This window comes from Mus caroli, unplaced genomic scaffold (assembly GCF_978045245.1).
Source record: "Mus caroli unplaced genomic scaffold, Mus_caroli_1 scaffold_10, whole genome shotgun sequence".
NCBI classification, from domain to species: domain Eukaryota; kingdom Metazoa; phylum Chordata; class Mammalia; order Rodentia; family Muridae; genus Mus; species Mus caroli.
This window is the reverse complement of record NW_028227265.1, coordinates 45,451,684-45,467,886: the sequence shown is the minus strand read 5'-3', so window position 1 is coordinate 45,467,886 and position 16,203 is coordinate 45,451,684. Positions and strand designations below refer to the sequence as shown.

General features: G+C 53.2%; 1 protein-coding gene across 2 annotated transcripts; it reads right to left on the bottom strand.

Annotated features, from left to right (window-relative positions):
* Positions 1–197: 197 nt before the first annotated feature.
* Positions 198–16,130, bottom strand: Cc2d1a (coiled-coil and C2 domain containing 1A). Of its 2 annotated transcripts, none has more exons than XM_021170628.3 (29): positions 15,856–16,130; positions 14,502–14,637; positions 12,298–12,410; positions 12,147–12,212; positions 11,794–11,928; positions 11,473–11,695; positions 8,444–8,562; positions 8,281–8,353; positions 8,124–8,195; positions 7,902–8,032; positions 7,759–7,831; positions 6,806–6,939; positions 6,220–6,331; positions 5,964–6,136; positions 4,578–4,700; positions 4,437–4,495; positions 4,246–4,362; positions 3,391–3,464; positions 3,262–3,320; positions 3,109–3,160; positions 2,571–2,670; positions 2,406–2,496; positions 2,159–2,296; positions 2,013–2,074; positions 1,515–1,578; positions 1,302–1,428; positions 825–901; positions 693–740; positions 198–617 (listed from the first exon to the last, which is right to left on the bottom strand). In XM_021170628.3, exons 1-29 carry the CDS (start codon positions 15,913–15,915, stop codon positions 597–599), a joined length of 2,832 nt encoding a protein of 943 aa, XP_021026287.1. In that variant the 5' UTR covers positions 15,916–16,130; the 3' UTR covers positions 198–596. The 2 variants fall into 2 exon arrangements, with proteins under 2 accessions (XP_021026287.1, XP_029336771.1); XM_029480911.2 differs by having other exon boundaries at positions 6,220–6,328.
* Positions 16,131–16,203: the final 73 nt, after the last annotated feature.

Genomic DNA, 16,203 nt, shown 5'->3' with positions numbered 1-16,203 from the left:
TGAATGATGTGGAAGACCTGAGGCAGACACAAGGGTCACCAAATAGTGTCCTACAGGGCCCAGCCTGTGTGTGCCCAAAAAGCCCAAACCATGGGCTCACCCAGGCCTTTCCAGGGAACTGGATTGAGTGGGGAGGCCAGCCACTGGGGTGGGGGTGGGGGTACAACAAGGACAAAAAGACAAAGCTGAGGCAAATGTGGCCTTGGCTGTTCATTCTGTGTTGGCCCTGGGGTGGGGGCAGCTGGGTCAATACAGTTCCTAAGAAGCCAGCTGAGCTGGACAGCCTCAGAGGTATCTTTGGAGAGGGCTGCGGGGGTTCACAATGGGAGGGGCAGGAAGTAAAGTGCTTGCAGGGCCCTCTGGGTTCACGCCCCAGCTACCCTCCTTGCTCCAGATGCTCCTGGATGTGCAAACAGGACTCTCCAAGGCCCAACCAGCCAGGCTGGGGTGACTGTGCTGTCCCGATGCCCCTGGGGCTGAGGGCCTGGACAGGGCGAGTCCAGAACCAACTGTCCGCTGATTGTCTGCTAGTCTGTTCGGTGGCCCTGGAGCTCTGCCTGGCATCGGGCTGTGGGGCCTGTAGTCCAGGATGGGCCTCACCTGCGGAGTCGCTGCAGCTGGGGGAGACATAAGGGGTCAGGGGACCACCACCACATGTGACACCCCCTGCCCCCACCTCCGTGGCCACTTACCTCGCTCTCCACCAGGTTCCGCCGATACAATGCCTCCTTCGCAGCCTCCTAGGGAAGGGGTGATTGGTTGACAGTCTAGGATGACTCTGACCCTCTAACTTGGTACCCGACAGACACATAGGTCCAGCTTACCCTGCTTCCGTCGTAGCCCAGGCGCCGAGCAGCCTCTGTATAGAAGTGCAGCTGGCGCTCCAGATGGCTTGCATACTCTTGAGAAGTGGAAGCAGGAGTCAGGGCTAGGAAGCTGCTTCTCCCACTTTTGTCCTTCCCCCATACAATGGGGATTCTCGGTTCCCTACCCATTTCACACCTCTCTTATCAGACAGACCTCTCTCCAGTCCCCTTCTTTTTTTTTTTTTTTTTTTTTTGGTTTTTTCGAGACAGGGTTTCACTGTATAGCCCTGGCTGTCCTGGAACTCACTTTGTAGACCAGGCTGGCCTCAAACTCAGAAATCCGCCTGCCTCTGCCTCCCGAGTGCTGGGATTAAAGGCGTGTGCCACCACACCCGGCTCCAGCCCCCTTCTTGACCTCCCTCTCCAGACACATACTTTTATAGTCCCTCCCTCACCAGATACACACCCCCTTTTCAGCCCCATTTCTGCCCCTACCCCTGCGAAGGGCAGCACCCCCCTGCTCCAGCTGTGCCCTCTGCCATTGGCTACGCTGTACCACGTCCTGGTACTGCTGGGCCACTTCTGGAGGCACAGGCCGGCGTGCCTGCCTCAGGGCCAGGATCTGGAGGGTACAAAGGGAGCTGTGAGCCAATCTGGAGCCCAAGCCCTACAGCTCACCCCATTAAGCCCAGCAGGGCAGACACCTACCTTCCTTTCTAGCCGCTCTTGGTCAAAGGCCAACACGCTAAGGCTATGCAGGGGCCGTGCTGATCTGCAGGTAGAGAGGGGTTGAGGGGCTACAGGGGAAGTGCTGGGGATCCACAGGAGTCAGTGGGCAGAGGTACAGGATGGGTGGGGCTAGAGCAATCTCAGAAGGGCCTCAAGACATCCAAAGACCAGGAAGGTCTGCAGTCTGCCTGTCATCCTGCCACTCAGGAAGGGGAGGCAGGGGACATGAATGAGGGAGAGAGGCAGAGACAGAAGAAAGTACAAGATTGAAGACAGGGAAGCTGGATATGCTGATAATGGTCAGATCACAAAGGGTCTTAAAGATCAAGTCGAGGTTTGTAAACTGAATTCCCCAAGAGAAGGGTGTCAAGCTAGCTCTGAGGTCAGATGGGATATAGTCTGGTATGACTGATGGAAACTACACGAGGAACTGGGACAAGAGAGGACTCTATTCAGTGTGGCGCAGCCTAGACTTACCTGTTGCCTGTTTCTCTTGAAGATGCGGGTATGAGAGGAGCCTTTGCTTTGGGCCCAGTGACCTGTTTTGGTAGAGTCAGTCCAATTAGTACTGAGTCCCTGACCCTAGCCCTACTCCCAGAGGTGGCTGAGAGGCAGGGACTCACAGTGGGCATAGCTGCTGGGATGTGATCAATGACCAGCCACCTCTCAGTTGTAGTTTCCAACTGCTGGGCTGTCAGTGGCTCCCGGATGCGAACCATCACTTCAAGCCTCCCCCCTGTGGGTCGGCGTCCATCCAAAACCTAGGTAGGAGTAAGTGCTGGTGTGGGCCAGAGCAGCATCCTCAACAGAAGCCCTGGGGAATGCCAGCGACGACTCCAGAGCGCTCAGAGTCTGCAAGCACCAGCTTACCTCCAGGATCTCGTGGACTTCACAAGCTGTTTCCAACGTACCCAGCTTCAGCTGGGCTGTACCTAGCACCCTGTCTGTCTTGAACAGACCCCTGTATGGGGAGGTGTGATGGTTAGCATGCTGCTCCACTCCCCTGGAGCCCAGAACCTGCCATCACTGACTCACCCCTTGTGGACCACTTCGAACTTGATGCCCTTGGTTTGGATGGCCCTTCGGAAGCCACGGTGGCCACGGTTGATGCAGAGTTTGAACTGCTCCTTAAATTCTACGCAGGGAAGGAGAGAAGAACAAGAAGCGGCTGGGAGTGAGGGTGTGCACTGGCTTTTACTTGGTGTGCGCGTGTGCTGTGTGCATGTATATTCACGTGGGTGTTACAGCACAACCTTGGGGCCAGTCTCCACCTCCCACAATGTCTCACTGATTGCCATGCATCCCACGTGGCCCACAAGCTCTCCTGTCTCCTGGGGGACTGCAGAGGCATGTTGCTGTGCAGGTTTTAAGTCAGGTCTGGGGATTCAAATTCACGCCCATCTGTTTGCCCTGCAATTGCTTCACTCACTGAACCGTCTTTCTCAGTCCAGTTTTGGTTTTTTTTGAGGAGCTGGGGTGGGAGGGCTTGTGTATGCTAGGGAATACCTCTGAGGTAGATTTCTACTGTGGCCCTAGGTTTAGGTTATCTTCTGTAGAAGACAAGGTGACTCACCAGGGGAGTCTGTGTTTTTGATCACACTGGTCTTGTCTTTCTGAGCTTCTTCCTGTATTAGGGAGGAGGCAGGAATGATCAGGACCCAGGCCAGATGTAAACTTCCTGCCTGCCTTGCTTCTTGGTCCATTCCCACTTAAAGATTGCACCTACCACATTGGGATAAGGGAAGTCGAAGCGGACAAAGGCATCCAGGTCACTGGGGGACAGCCCTGTGGATAGACAAGGGTCAGACCTAGGTAGAGAGACCAGCCCACCCTTGCTTCAGGGCTGCCTCCTCACCTGTGGGTGTGGGCAAGTTGATGCCCTTCACGATAAACAGGAGCATGTCACTGTTGCTCAAGTCCGGAAAGACCCTTTCAGTAGGCAGGGAAACAGAGGTTGGCCCCTCAGCCAAGCTGGGGGTCTCACGTCCCTCAGTGCAGCAGGGACCCTCCAGACTTCACAGTCAGGATGCAGGGCTAGGCATTCCCTTGCTTGACTGCTGGGCTCCCTGTTCAGTGTTCCCATGTTTATTTGGTACCTACTTCTGTTTCTGTATGTAGTATGTGTGCACAGACACACATGTCCCTCTTCTTGCTGACCTATTGCCCTGGCCCTTACTTGACAGTTTTATTTGAGAATCTCCTATGAACTCAGCAGCATCTTAGGTGAGTTCTTTGCTCTAATATTCCTGGAGTCCTACAAGTGTCAACCAGGACTCTAGTTGCTAGAGGGTCTTTTACTTCTGAGGTAAAGTCCCATTTAGCACTGGCTGGCCTCAAACTCATCATGTAGCCAAAGCTGGCTTTGAATTGCTGATCCTTCTGCCTCTACTTCCTCGGCTGAGATCTGGTTTATGAAGTCCTGGAACCCAGGATCTCATGCATTGCTGGCACGAATTCTACCAGTTGAGCCACACTCCCAGCATCCTCCTCTCCTTTACTGTTTTCTGAGTATCTGCCAGTGTCAGTGAGGCCCTAGCCAACACAGCAGCTCGTGCCTGCCCAGATGCCTGGGTTGTCCAGTTGTTCACCATGCCCACGGATGCCTATGTCCCACCACCTAGTCACTCTCGAGCAGAATCAAGTCCTGCTACAGCTTCCACAGGGGCAGCTCCCTCCCAGCTACCCCCCAGCCTGGGGCTCTGGGTCCTACTTGATGACACTGAAGGTCCTCTGCTCAAAGTGGGCTGCGGGTGTGGGCAGACTGCGGGCGAAGGCTTGTTTTAAGGTGTCCATGCTCCGCTTACAGTCTTCTGCCAGCTTCTCGAACCTGTTCAGAAGGCACTGCTCAGGGCCCTGGCCAGTGGGACTGCTGGTGCAGGTCCCAGTGAGGTGGGCACTTACTTAATGGTTTCAGCAATGTTGCCCAGGTGGGTGAACTGTGTGGAGTGGTTTAGACACATCTGTAGGGCACAGAAGTGGAGGGTGAGAGGGAGGACAGTACAGGTGACAGGGACAGGGACAGGGTCATTGGTGGGGCCTTACTTCATGTTGCTGTCTCAGGAGCTTGGTAAGTTCCCCATAGCGACGCACAGCTTCCTGAGACAAGCCTGGGCCAGGCCGCTGCACCAGCACAAAGTCGTCCTTGTTGACAGGAGCAGGTGGCACCTGTGGAGGATGAAGTTGGCAGGTACAGTTCATCTGGGCTCTGTCATCATCCCTGCCCATCACTCTATCTCCTGTGTGGGGTCTCCCCTCAATTCACACTGTCCAACACAACAAAACCATCTTTTGGGCACCCAAGCCCCTGTCTGTGCTGCCCTGTGCAGGCCCTGCTTTGTGGCTGGGGACCGGGGATGCAGCAGCAAATGGACAGAGCCAAGCACTGCAGCACACACCGGTGATGTCAGCACATAAGAGACTGGTGGGAGAACTGAAAGTCAGACGATGGCATGGGATACAGTGAGCCCAAGGCTTGCCTGTGTACAGATTTAAGGAGAGGGAACAAGCCCAACAAGTAGCTGGGGGAGTACTCCAGGATGAGAAGACGGAGCAAAGGCCCTGTGGCTGGATTGCGGTGGGTGTCTGAGGACAGAGGAGGGAGGGAGGCAGATCACGCAAGACCATGGGCCACACACAGTAAAGTGTGGATTTACCAGCGTGTCACTGTGGTCTCCCTAGCTAGAATGTGTGCCCCGGAAGGGTGGGGGGTATTTGTCTATTTTATTCTGCCCAGCAATATGTCCCCAAGACCCAGTGTGTGTGCCACACAGATTTTCTCTCATGTTGCTGCTGTCTGTCATACAAGGGATCCCAGGATCCTGCCTGACTTTGAGGTGGGAATGACTTCAGGTCTCCAAAGACAAAAATAATGTTTGGAGTGAACAGTCTTATCCAAAGTGGCAGAATCTGTTAACTGTCTCCAGAGATTAGTGTCTCTTCTCTAGTGATGGCACACAGCGCTGCTCCTGCAAGAAACTGCAAGCCCCAGAATACTTTGCAGCTAGTCACACGGCTAACTCTAGCCAATGGGAGACAAGCAAAGGATAGGTTCTAGAGACAGGAGGTTTTTGCTGTAGAGGAAGAGGGAGAGGTCAGGGCGTTCCCAGGTCCTGCAGTGACCCCTTGAAGTCACTCTGTCCTTTTTGCCCCACCCTTTCCATGGGCATGAGGCAATGGGTCAGTGATCCATTTGGATCATGTAGACCAGGACAAGACCCTAGGAAGATGAAAAGAAAAAAATACAGAAGGAGCATGGGCCCCACAAGCACCCTGTTGTAGAGCCCAGTCTGTCCTGACATGCAAGAAGTAACTGCCTCCTCAAGGCCTACTTGTTGGGATGACAGCTTAGCTTAAATGATACATTCTAGGTCACACGGCTGCTAAGGGGACCACGGGCAGTGTGCGTGTGCATAAGCATGGAGGCCTCACCTTGGCAATGTCCACAGGCAGTCCATTTCGAGAGGCCTCTAGCATAGGCTCTAGCCCTTTGGCCTGGCGCAGGTGCATCTTGGCGCCCTCTACGTCATTCTTTTGCTTGGCACGCAGCGCGGCCTGCAGGAGCTGCTTCTTACGGCCCTCCAGGAAGGCCAGCTGCTGCTGGGCTGAAGGCGGGAAAGCCTCAGTGGGGCTGCCCAAACCACTGCGGTCAGGTTGGCCTGGGTAGCAGGGCAGATGGGGTACTTACCTCTGTTGGATGTGCCCTTGGGGGCAGCTTTGCCGGCTGGGGCTGGTCCTGATGGAGGTGCTCTGGAGGGCGAGGACTTCAGCTGGGTTGTGGAGGCAGCAGGGGTGTTCTGCTGCAAAGGTATAGAGAGAGGTCAGATTGTCCCCAAAGCCTGCAATGGCTCATTCCCAGGTGTCTGTCAGAACCCAGAACCAAAGACCTATCTCTGTCTTCAACAGGATTTTATGTGTTAGGCTGGACTCAAACTCATGATGTAGCTAAAGCTGACTTTGAACCTCCGATCTTCATGCCTCAGCCTCCCTAGGGCTAAGATTACAGGTATGAGGTATGCCAGGCTCGTCCTCAGTGCTAAACATACTTATGGTCCTGTTTCCACCTCCTCTCTGCACAGGGAGGCTATCCTGTGCTGCGCCCATTCTCTAGATGAAAGGACTAAGGCCCAGGGAGCAACAAGGTTGGGCCAGAGCCCTACAGCCAAGAAAGAGGTGGCAGGCCTATGGCATGAGGCTTGTCACTCCTGCTTTGGCCAGGCTTCCCAGGTCTTTCTCCCATTGTCCCTCCCCATCTCAGCCCTGATCCCTTGTACCTTCTTAGGAGTCTCCTCCTCTTCGTCATCCGAGCCTTCGTCGTGGTTGGCAAGCCTCATGGCAGTTTCCAGGACACCCACTAGGCTCTGTTGAGAGGGCTCTGCAGACTCCAAACCCTGCATTGGGGGGAAGCCTGGGCGGCAGAGCGGCCTGGTCAGTGCCCCTACTGGGGGAGGCCATTACCCCTCCTCCCACTAAAGAATTCCAGGACTTTCTCTTTGTTGGTTTTCTGAACATCTTCACTGTGTAGCTCAGGTTGGCTTTGCGCGTGCAGTCCGTGCCTCAGCCTCCCAAGTCCTGGGATTACAGGTATGTGTCATGCCAGTCTTACTGCTTTCTCTATACCAAAGATGGAGCCTGGGGCTTTGTGCATGCTAGGAAGTGCCCACCCAGAGTCTGAGCTGATCTGAGCAGAGGAGCTAGGAACCGCAGAGTGCCTGAACTCCTGACTCCCCTTCCCGGGCTGCTGTTCATTCCCATGGCACTTGCTTCTCTTGTGCACCCTGGACTGGCACAGATCCTGACAGACTGTGAGGTGGGCCTCAGCTGGGAGAGGGGCCCCCAATGTGGAGGGTAAGTGTTTCTACAGAAGACCTGTGGGCAGCTGAGAACTTCGAGGTTTCTACTCTATGGAGGGCCTGGCAGGAGTGAACAGAATGGAGGAGGGAGGGAGGGGGACAGTCGGAGACAGAACTAGCTCCAAACAGCCTCCTGGCTAAGAACTTTCCAGTACCCCCCGATGCAAACAGTGCTGTCAAGACACACTCCAGTCTGGTTAAGACGCCTACAAAGTTCCCGAGTGCAGAGTTATGGCTGCATGAAGAGCTGTAAGCGGGAACAAGATCAGCAAAAGGCCCAGAGGTAGGAGGAGGGGGGTGGGGAGCCTGCCCTAGGACAGACCTTACCTGGGGAAACATACTTGGGGTGGGGCCTACCTAGAGGTACAGCCTACCTGGGGGCACTGGCAGCTCCGCCACATCCACAGCTCGGCCTGCCTTGTGGGCACGAATGGCGTCTTGGTATTGCTGCAGGGCACAGAGGTGTTAGGGGACCCTGAGAGAGCTCCTGGGAACGTTCATCTGGACCCCTACACACCTTGACAATTCGTTCGTGCATGCGTGCCTTCCGCTGGTCACCCTTGGCCTTGGCCTGGGCTGCAGCCACATGGTACCGCTCCATTCGCTGTTCCAGAGCCTCCAGGAGGTTCCTTGGGGGTTGAGGAACCTCTGGGCCAGAAGAGGTGGGACACAGGTTAAGGGGTGAGGGAAATGGGAGACTGGCCCAGTCTGCCCACTTCAAAGGATCTCAGCAGCCTACCTGGCCTGGTGAGTGTTGAGGCAGAGGTCAAAGGTTGGGCAGCTGGCAAGGGGGGCTCTGGGGACAGCTGGTCTGAAGACAGAATACAGCTCAGTGAGGGGCTTGCTTGGTTATCGTGGGCAGTAGGAATAGAAAGGGCATGGGATAAGGTCCTCACCAGGGGGAGGGGGCAGGCGGGACAGGTCCACCAGTTCCCCACGGCTCAGGGCCTCCAAGACAGGGTCAAAGCTCTGTGAGAAAGAATGAGATGGGTAGAGGGAGCCTGTACTTGGCCTCTGGCTCCCTCTGACAGCTGGCCCTGTCTGTGAGCTGAGACCCACCTTAGCTATTCTCAAGTGTCTGGTGGCTGTAGCAGTGTCATCCTGATGCTTGGCACGAAGGGCAGCCAGTTTGTACTCGTGCTGGAGGCTCTGCAACCGGGCTAGGGGGCTGCAGGGATCTAGAAAAAAGAACACCACACAAGAAGCCTAGGCTAAGCTCACTACACAAACTGTCTATTTGAGTCTCACAATTTGAGTTCATTTTACAGATGGAAAGCTGAGGCTCAAAGGCATGCTCTCTGACAAGTTCACTCAGCTGTCCAGTAGCATGAGGGACATTGGTTCTAGGCATGGAGGTTTGGGGAAGCTACAATGTCTCCACTGGATTCTTGAAAGCCTCTGAGGACTTGTTCCCATTTTTTTGGTCTTTTTGAGACAGGGTTTCTCTGTATAGCTCTGGCTGTCCTGGAACTCACTATGTAGACCAGGCTGGCCTCGAACTCAGAAATCCGCCTGCCTCTGCCTCCTGAGTGCTGGGATTAAAGGCGTGCGCCACCACCGCCTGGCTTCATCTTAAATTTAAACAGTAGCCAAGGCCGTCGCTCACAGCACCTTACAATTATGAGCACCACAGAGATAACTGTAAGCCTTTCTCCTTCGTGGCATCTGTGGGCTGGGGGGCTGATGGAGGAACAGACAGTCTCACGAATGCTGGCAACTGCATGGCCACCAAACCATGCCCCTGGCTTCATCCTTGTGACCAGAAGGTGCTGCAGGTAAAGGCACCTGCTACCACCTGGTGGTCTGAGTTTGACATCGGGGCCCACACAGAAGGTGAGAACTGACTCCCTCGGGACACTCTCTGACCATTACACATGTGCCCTGACACAGAAGTCCCCCCACCCCTGATTAAAAAATGGACATTCCAAAGGGATTGGAAACTCATCAGCATTTACTTTAATAAATAGTTTTAGATCGTGCCTTAGTGGTTTGCTTGTGGGTGCATCACACACTTGCTTGGTAGCCTTGGAGGCCAGAGAAGGTACCATTTCCTTTGACACTGGAATCATGCCACCATGTGGGAGTTGGGAACCTAACCTGGGTCTTATTCAAGAGCGATAAATGCTCTTAAATGCCGAGCCAACTCTCTGGACCCAACATTTACTTTTTATTTTTAAATCCCTAAAGAGATGTATCTATTTGTATGTGTCTGAGTGATTTGCCTGCAGATGTATCTATATACCAGCATGTGTGTCCCGTGCCCCAGGAGGCTAGAATGGCCTGGAGTTACAGATTTTTTTTTTTTTTTTTTTTTGGTTTTTTGAGACAAGGGTTTCTCTGTGTAGCCCTGGCTGTCCTGGAACTCACTTTGTAGACCAGGCTGGCCTCGAACTCAGAAATCCACCTGCCTGTGCCTCTGAGTGCTGGGATTAATACAGATGGTTTTGACCCTGACCTGAGTACTGGAAATCAAACCTGTGTCCTCTGAAAGAGCAGCCAGTACTCCTAACCGCTCACCAGCTCTCGGGCACCATACTTTTTTTTTTTTTTTTTTTTTGGGAGACATGATTGTAGACCAGGCTGGCCTTGAAACTCAAAGTGTTCTGCCTTCTAAGTACTAAAAGACATGTGCCTTCATGCCTAACCCTGCTTCTTATTTTGAAATTTACAGTAAAACACATAAAACTTACTTAACATTGTTTTTCTTTTCTTTTTCTGTGGTTTTATGTTGGGTGGGGACGGTGGGACACATCTTTAACCTTAGTGCTCGGAGGCAAACAGAGGCAGGGAGAGCTCTATGAGTGCACAGTCAGACCACAGTGTGGTCTACACAGTGAGATCTAGAACAGCCAGGGCTGCAGAGTGAGACCCTGTCTCAGGAAAGGTTTAAACAATTCTTTTATTAATACTGTGCATGTGGAGGCCACACGGCGATTCTGTGCAGCTGACTCTCCGTCCACCTTTCCTGGGCCTCAGGGATGATCTTAGGTGTCAGGCTCCTGTGGCTGTGACTTCATCCACGTTGCCTACTTCCTTTTCTCTTTCAGAGGCAGGTCCTCCTGTGGAGCACAGGCTGCCCTCCAGATTATGGTTCTCCTGTATCAGGGCCTCGAGAGCTGGACTGACGCGTGCGGGCCGGCGCTTGATTCACTGGAACCACAGTTTCATGTATGTGTGTGTGTGTGCACGCGTGCGCGTGCGTTGTTAGAGGTGTGGATGTGTGCACCTGAAGAGGCCAGAGGCCAGCATCAAGTGTCTGCCTCAGCTGCTTTGTTTTGAACTTGGAGTTCAGTTATACTCCACTGTGCCAGTTTTTTACATAAGTGCTGGGATCTGAACTCATATCCTCTCGCTTATGAAGCAGGAACTTTCCTGCTGAGCCACGTCCCTAGCTGTTAACTACTTTTTCTTTCTCTTTTTCTTTTTTGAGATGAGGTCTCACTGTGTAGCCCTGGCTGTCCTGGAACTCACTCTGTAGACCAGGCTGGTCTCAGACTCTATGATCTATCTGCCTGTGTCTGCCTCCCGAGTATTGTTAAGTGTGTCACTCCTCCTGGCTCTATTAACCACCTACGTGCACAGTTCAGCGGCATTACACACATCCTCCCTCACCATTTGTAACTTATTTCCCCAGATTAAAAGGCCACCTCTATTGAAGGCTCACCTCCCATCATCGCCCCAGCAGACCACCAGCCAGTCTGCTTCCTACCCTCAAGGATCTGACAGCCCGGGGAGGGGAGGGGACCCTCCTAAGACTGGAGTTAGTGTCTCTATCTTTTATAGCTTCTTCACTGAACATCATGTCCTCATAAAAACAAGAAGCAAAAACCAGCTGGGCATGGGGGTACACACACCTTTAATCCCAGCACTCAAGTTCCAGGACAATCTGGGCTACACAGAGAAACCTTGTCTCACAAAACAAAAACAAACCAAAAACCGCATCATGTTTTCGTGGTTCTTATGTTAGAGCACATGCTAAAAAAAATTAATTCCTTTTTATGGCTAAATAGTATTCCGTTGCATGTACAGCCCACATTTTAAGGTCTCTGAGGAGACCCTGTATCACCATGGCCCTTCCCACCATTTACCTGGGGGTAGCTGGGACTTAGCAGAGGTTGGTGTAGTGGTAGATGGGGCCTCCAAGGTGCTGCTGGACTCTGGGGCTGGCGGGCTTACAGGAGCCACCTGGGAAGTAGCTTGGGCGTGGCTGTGCCCAGCTGCTGCTCCCTTCCCCGATGCCACAGGTGGTGGAATGTCCGCTTCACTGATGGTGTTGCCCTTCTTTGCAGAGACCAGCAGGTTTTCCAGCGTCTAAAACAGGATGTGGCATGAGTCTGAGATCAAGGGTGCTGTGCTCGGTGCTCCCGGGTCCAGGCAGGGCCCCAGCACCCTGCCCTTTTCCTGCTCACCTTGAGCCCCCGGTCATAGCGTCGCATCTTGGCACTGTCCCCAGCTTGCCTGGCACTCTCCAGTGCAGACTGGTAGAGGGTTAGCCTCTCCTGCAGCGTGGCCTCTACTCCTGGGTTGGGGCCTGAAGGCTTCGGCTACAGGAGGGTTGGGGGTACAATCTGGGTGTTGACCCCACTTAGGCCACCCTAGCCAACCCTTCAGAGCATGGACACATATTTCCCTTGAACCAGTCTTTGCTACCCCAAATGACAGAGCCATCAGAGTCCAGAGGTAACATATCATGTGTAGAACGGGGAAAAGGTGGGCTTTGAACTCTGGTTGTGTGTATACAAGTGACTTATGGGAGGTATACCTGGACCACAGGCGTCAGGGGCTCCACAGCCTTCTGTTCTTCTCCAAGGACCTCATTTAGCTCTGCCTGCAGGGATACATGGCCAGGGTAGGAAGTCGAGGCTGCTGGACAGGGCAGTGGGATGACACAGCCTGTCCTGCCCTGTGCTCACCAGCAGGTCCTCATCAGCTTCCACATCATCCTCGTCTGTCCCCTCCTCGTCCTCATCCAGGTCTCTCATGCAGAGCCGGGCCATCTTCTCAATGGCTTCCATTGGCAGGGGACCTGGAGGCAGAAAGAAGCCCTAGCTAGAGCAGGATCCTCCCAGAGCCCTACCCACCCATCTGCATACTCGGGGCCCCAGAGAACAGCACACTGAGCAAGAGAGCAGATCCCGCCGGGCAGTGGTGGCGCACGCCTTTAATCCCAGCACTCGGGAAGCAGAGGCAGGCAGACCTCTGAGTTTGAAGCCAGCCTGGTCTACAAAGTGAGTGCCAGGACAGCCAGGGCTATACAGAGAAACCCTGTCTTGAAAAACAACAACAACAACCAAAAAAAGGAGAGCAGGTCCCCTTCCCTGAGCACTGTGGCACCCACTGTCCTGAAGCCCTTTTAGCCTGATGCCATCTTCCATCCACCATCTGCCAACCCCCCTCCAAACACTCATTTCTTCCTTATCCAGTCTCAGCTACGCTGCCAGCCACCTCAGCTCTGCAACATTCTCACTGTATGACCTTGAACAAGTTACTTCAGCTCCTTGGCTTCAGGATAGGGGTAACTTAACAGTTCCTCCCAGGTAGACTGTGGGGACTAAAGGTGAATTAAATTCTTGGAGCAGCAAAGCATGCAGCTGTCCCGGCCTCATCCATAGATAATAGCACCTTCCTCCTCAGGCTTGCGCCCCAGCCCCTTCTTTGCATCCTCACTCTTGTGCCTGGGGCTATAACCAAGTAAAATCAAGGCTACGGTAAAGCTTCATCAGATAAGCTAGACAACCTCAGTAAGTAGCAGGACTCCAGTGTGCAGACGCAGCATGGAGACCCTGGCCAGGAAGATGACTCATGCTGTAGAGGGTACGAGATGCTATCCTGGCACTCAGAACATTGTGCAATGTGGCTTATCGATGATTCTGGAAGTTCACCATTTAATTACCCCCACACTGGATGTGAGTAGATGAAAACAAAGTAAAAGCATGAAGCAAGAGGGGGCGGTATCCATGGCATCTTGTTGGCACAGTGCGTGTCTTTAAGGAAATAGTATCCTGTAAAGTTCTACAAGGGCTGAATTGTCGCCGGGCAGTGGTGGCGCATGCCTTTAATCCCAGCACTTGGGAGGCAGAGGCAGACGGATTTCTGAGTTCAAGGCCAGCCTGGTCTACAGAGTGAGTTCCAGGACAGCCAAGGCTATACAGAGAAACCCTATCTTGAAAAACAAGTGAAAACAAACAAACAAACAAAAAATATAGGGTTGAATTGTCAAATAATGGGAAATATAACTAAGGCTGTGTTTCTCATTTACTTAGGATTTGTGTATGTGCACATGCATAGATGCACATTCGTGTGCTACAGCACATGTATAGAGGTCAGAGGACATCTTTCAAGGGTCAGTTCTCTCCTTCAGCCACGCAGGTCTCATGGACTGAACCTCAGGGATCAAACCCAGGGTTGTCAGGCTTGGGACAAGCTTCCTTGCCCACTGAGCCATCTTGCTGGTCCTCTGGTCAGGGTTTTATTAACTAATAACCTACAACCTTGCCTTCTGTGTGCTTCCATCTTAAGATTTACTGTGTTTATGAACTGTATGCACAATGAACTGGTGACCAAGGGACCTGTGGCTCCCACCTGTGTGCCACCAACTAACACACATGTTACTTTCCAAAGGCACACACTTACCATCTATGCATTGAAACACCAATCAATACTTTGCTTAGGGCCACTGTGAATAGTGAAACCATGCACATAAATCGAAAACTACGAGGAGCTGGGAAGATGGCTTGACAGTTAAGACTACATCCTGCTCCTGCAGAGGACCTGAGCTTGGGTCTCAGCACTCACATGGGGTGGCTCTCAACTACTTGTAACTTCAGCTCTGGGGAATCTGACATAGTTTGCTGGCTTCCATGTGTGTCTGCACACATGTCACACACACACACACACACACACACAAACCAACTTCTCAACAAAGAAGAAAAACATGGCAGGAAACAGATTGGAAAAGACCCAGTTCCACCCACAGCTGACCCTGACAGGATCTCCCAGAACCTAGACTCCAGAAAGGTAGGTCTCCTGTTTTCCTGCCCCATGTCCATCCCAGTGCCCAGCTCCAAGTACTGCCCACAGCAGAAGTCCCAAAGAATATGTTGAGCATCTTTCTTACCTTGGCCTTTCAGTTTCTCTAGGGCCTGGGGCTGACCCCCCACCAAAGCCAGGAATTCAGCCTCCAGCTCCTCTTCATTAACCCCATCCTCAGGGATCATCAGGCCGTCTGGGGAGAAGTCAACCAGCAGACCAAGCTATGGGAGCAACCACAATCCAGTTAGACCTTCCATAGACCACTCAGGCCCAGAGACCCGTCAGAATGCTGGAACCAAATCTCTAAGAGGAAGTCATTTCTTGGAGAGACCACAAGGCTGAGAAAGACACCTCATACAATAACGTCCTTTATGCGCCTTTATGCACCTTTGCCTTGCCAGGGCCCCAGCAGCAGAGAACCTGCCGAGAACGCACCAGTGTGGGACTGGAAGGTGCATTCATCATTAAAGTGCTAAGCCTAACCCTAGAATGTGCAAAGCTGGGTTCCATCCCAGCATGGCAAGGAAAAATAAATAAATAAAAGCCATGATGACTATGACAACAGTGGGGGCAAAGTTGAAGAACTGGGTCTTTCCTATAAACCTGCCCTTCTGCTTTGGCTAGTGACCAACAAAATATGATGAGTTACATGAAATTACCCTTTCTATAGGTCCAAATTGGCCAAATCTTAGCAGTTATGCATGGCTTCACCTACTGAGTGAAGCTATTAGTCACAGAGAGCCCAAGAATCCAGCGGCCACACTCCCTCTGTTCTAGCATTTTCCATAAATAGTCTCAGTAAGTCTTTATAACTGCCCTGTAAGGACTTTTCTAGGCTTCCATTCCACAGGTGGAAAAACTGAGGCTCCAAACTACAAATACATTCAGTCAAATGTACAGTCAGGGGGGAACCTGAGCACAGAGCCCTGGGATCCCTGGTTCAAAGATGGGACAAATCAAACTCCCACAGGCCCTGAATCTGGGAGTATGGCGCTGGGCCACAGTCCTGTAGGTTTTCCTATACACCTCTGGACTGACATTTCTGTCTGGCTAGGTGCTTCATCCTTGTGACCTTGGATAGATCTCTGCGCCTCCCTTATCCTCAGTGTCCTCATCTGTACAATGGGTGTAGAGTGTGGCCTGACCCAGTTAATGCAAAGGCCCGAAAAGCCGGTCTGATTGCTTTCCCTTCCCGGTTGGAAGTGCTTCAGCAACAGGTGTTCCCCGAAACCAGGGTGTGAAGCTAGAAGCTGGATGGCCCAGCCCAGTAGGCCATACACCTCACCTCGGGGGCGGGGCGGAGACCAGGGTTCACCTGGTGGCGAGGATCAGGCTTTTCTGGGGGTGGGGCACTCCCCGCGAGTGTGAGGAAGGGTGGAGAGAGACTCTGAGGAAGGGTGGGCAGGTACCCCTCGGTGGGTAGAGGGGCACACACTCACCTGGCGGGCAGTGACAGCACCTCGGCCCGGGGTTGCCTGGGGTCCGTTCCTCTTGTGCATCTTCCAGGCTCGAAGCCCGGACTACCAGCCCCTGCACCTTTGCCTTGCCTTGCCTCTTCACCGAAGTCGAGTCTCAGAGCTCGCGCTGTTCCTGAGCCCTGAGTCCCTCCTCCGCGCCCGGCCCCCCGGGATTCTCGAGTTTGGGCCGCCCAGCTTCCGCCTTGGCCTTCAGGAGCGCGGCCGCTGGATTCGTGGGCTCTCTAGTTAAACTACAATTCCCGGCAGTCAGAGCGTGGAGGCGCATGCGCCTAGCATAAAGTAGAGCTGAGAGAAGGCGGAGCATGCGTA

Coding starts and splice junctions, on each gene's coding strand:
- Cc2d1a (XM_021170628.3), bottom strand. CDS start 15,915: ATGCACAAGAGGAACGGACCCCAGGCAACCCCGGGCCGAGGTGCTGTC. Junction 12,213..12,297: donor AAGCTGATGAGGACCTGCTG/GTGAGCACAGGG, acceptor GTATCCCTGCAG/GCAGAGCTAAATGAGGTCCT. Junction 1,429..1,514: donor AAGAGCGGCTAGAAAGGAAG/GTAGGTGTCTGC, acceptor TGTACCCTCCAG/ATCCTGGCCCTGAGGCAGGC.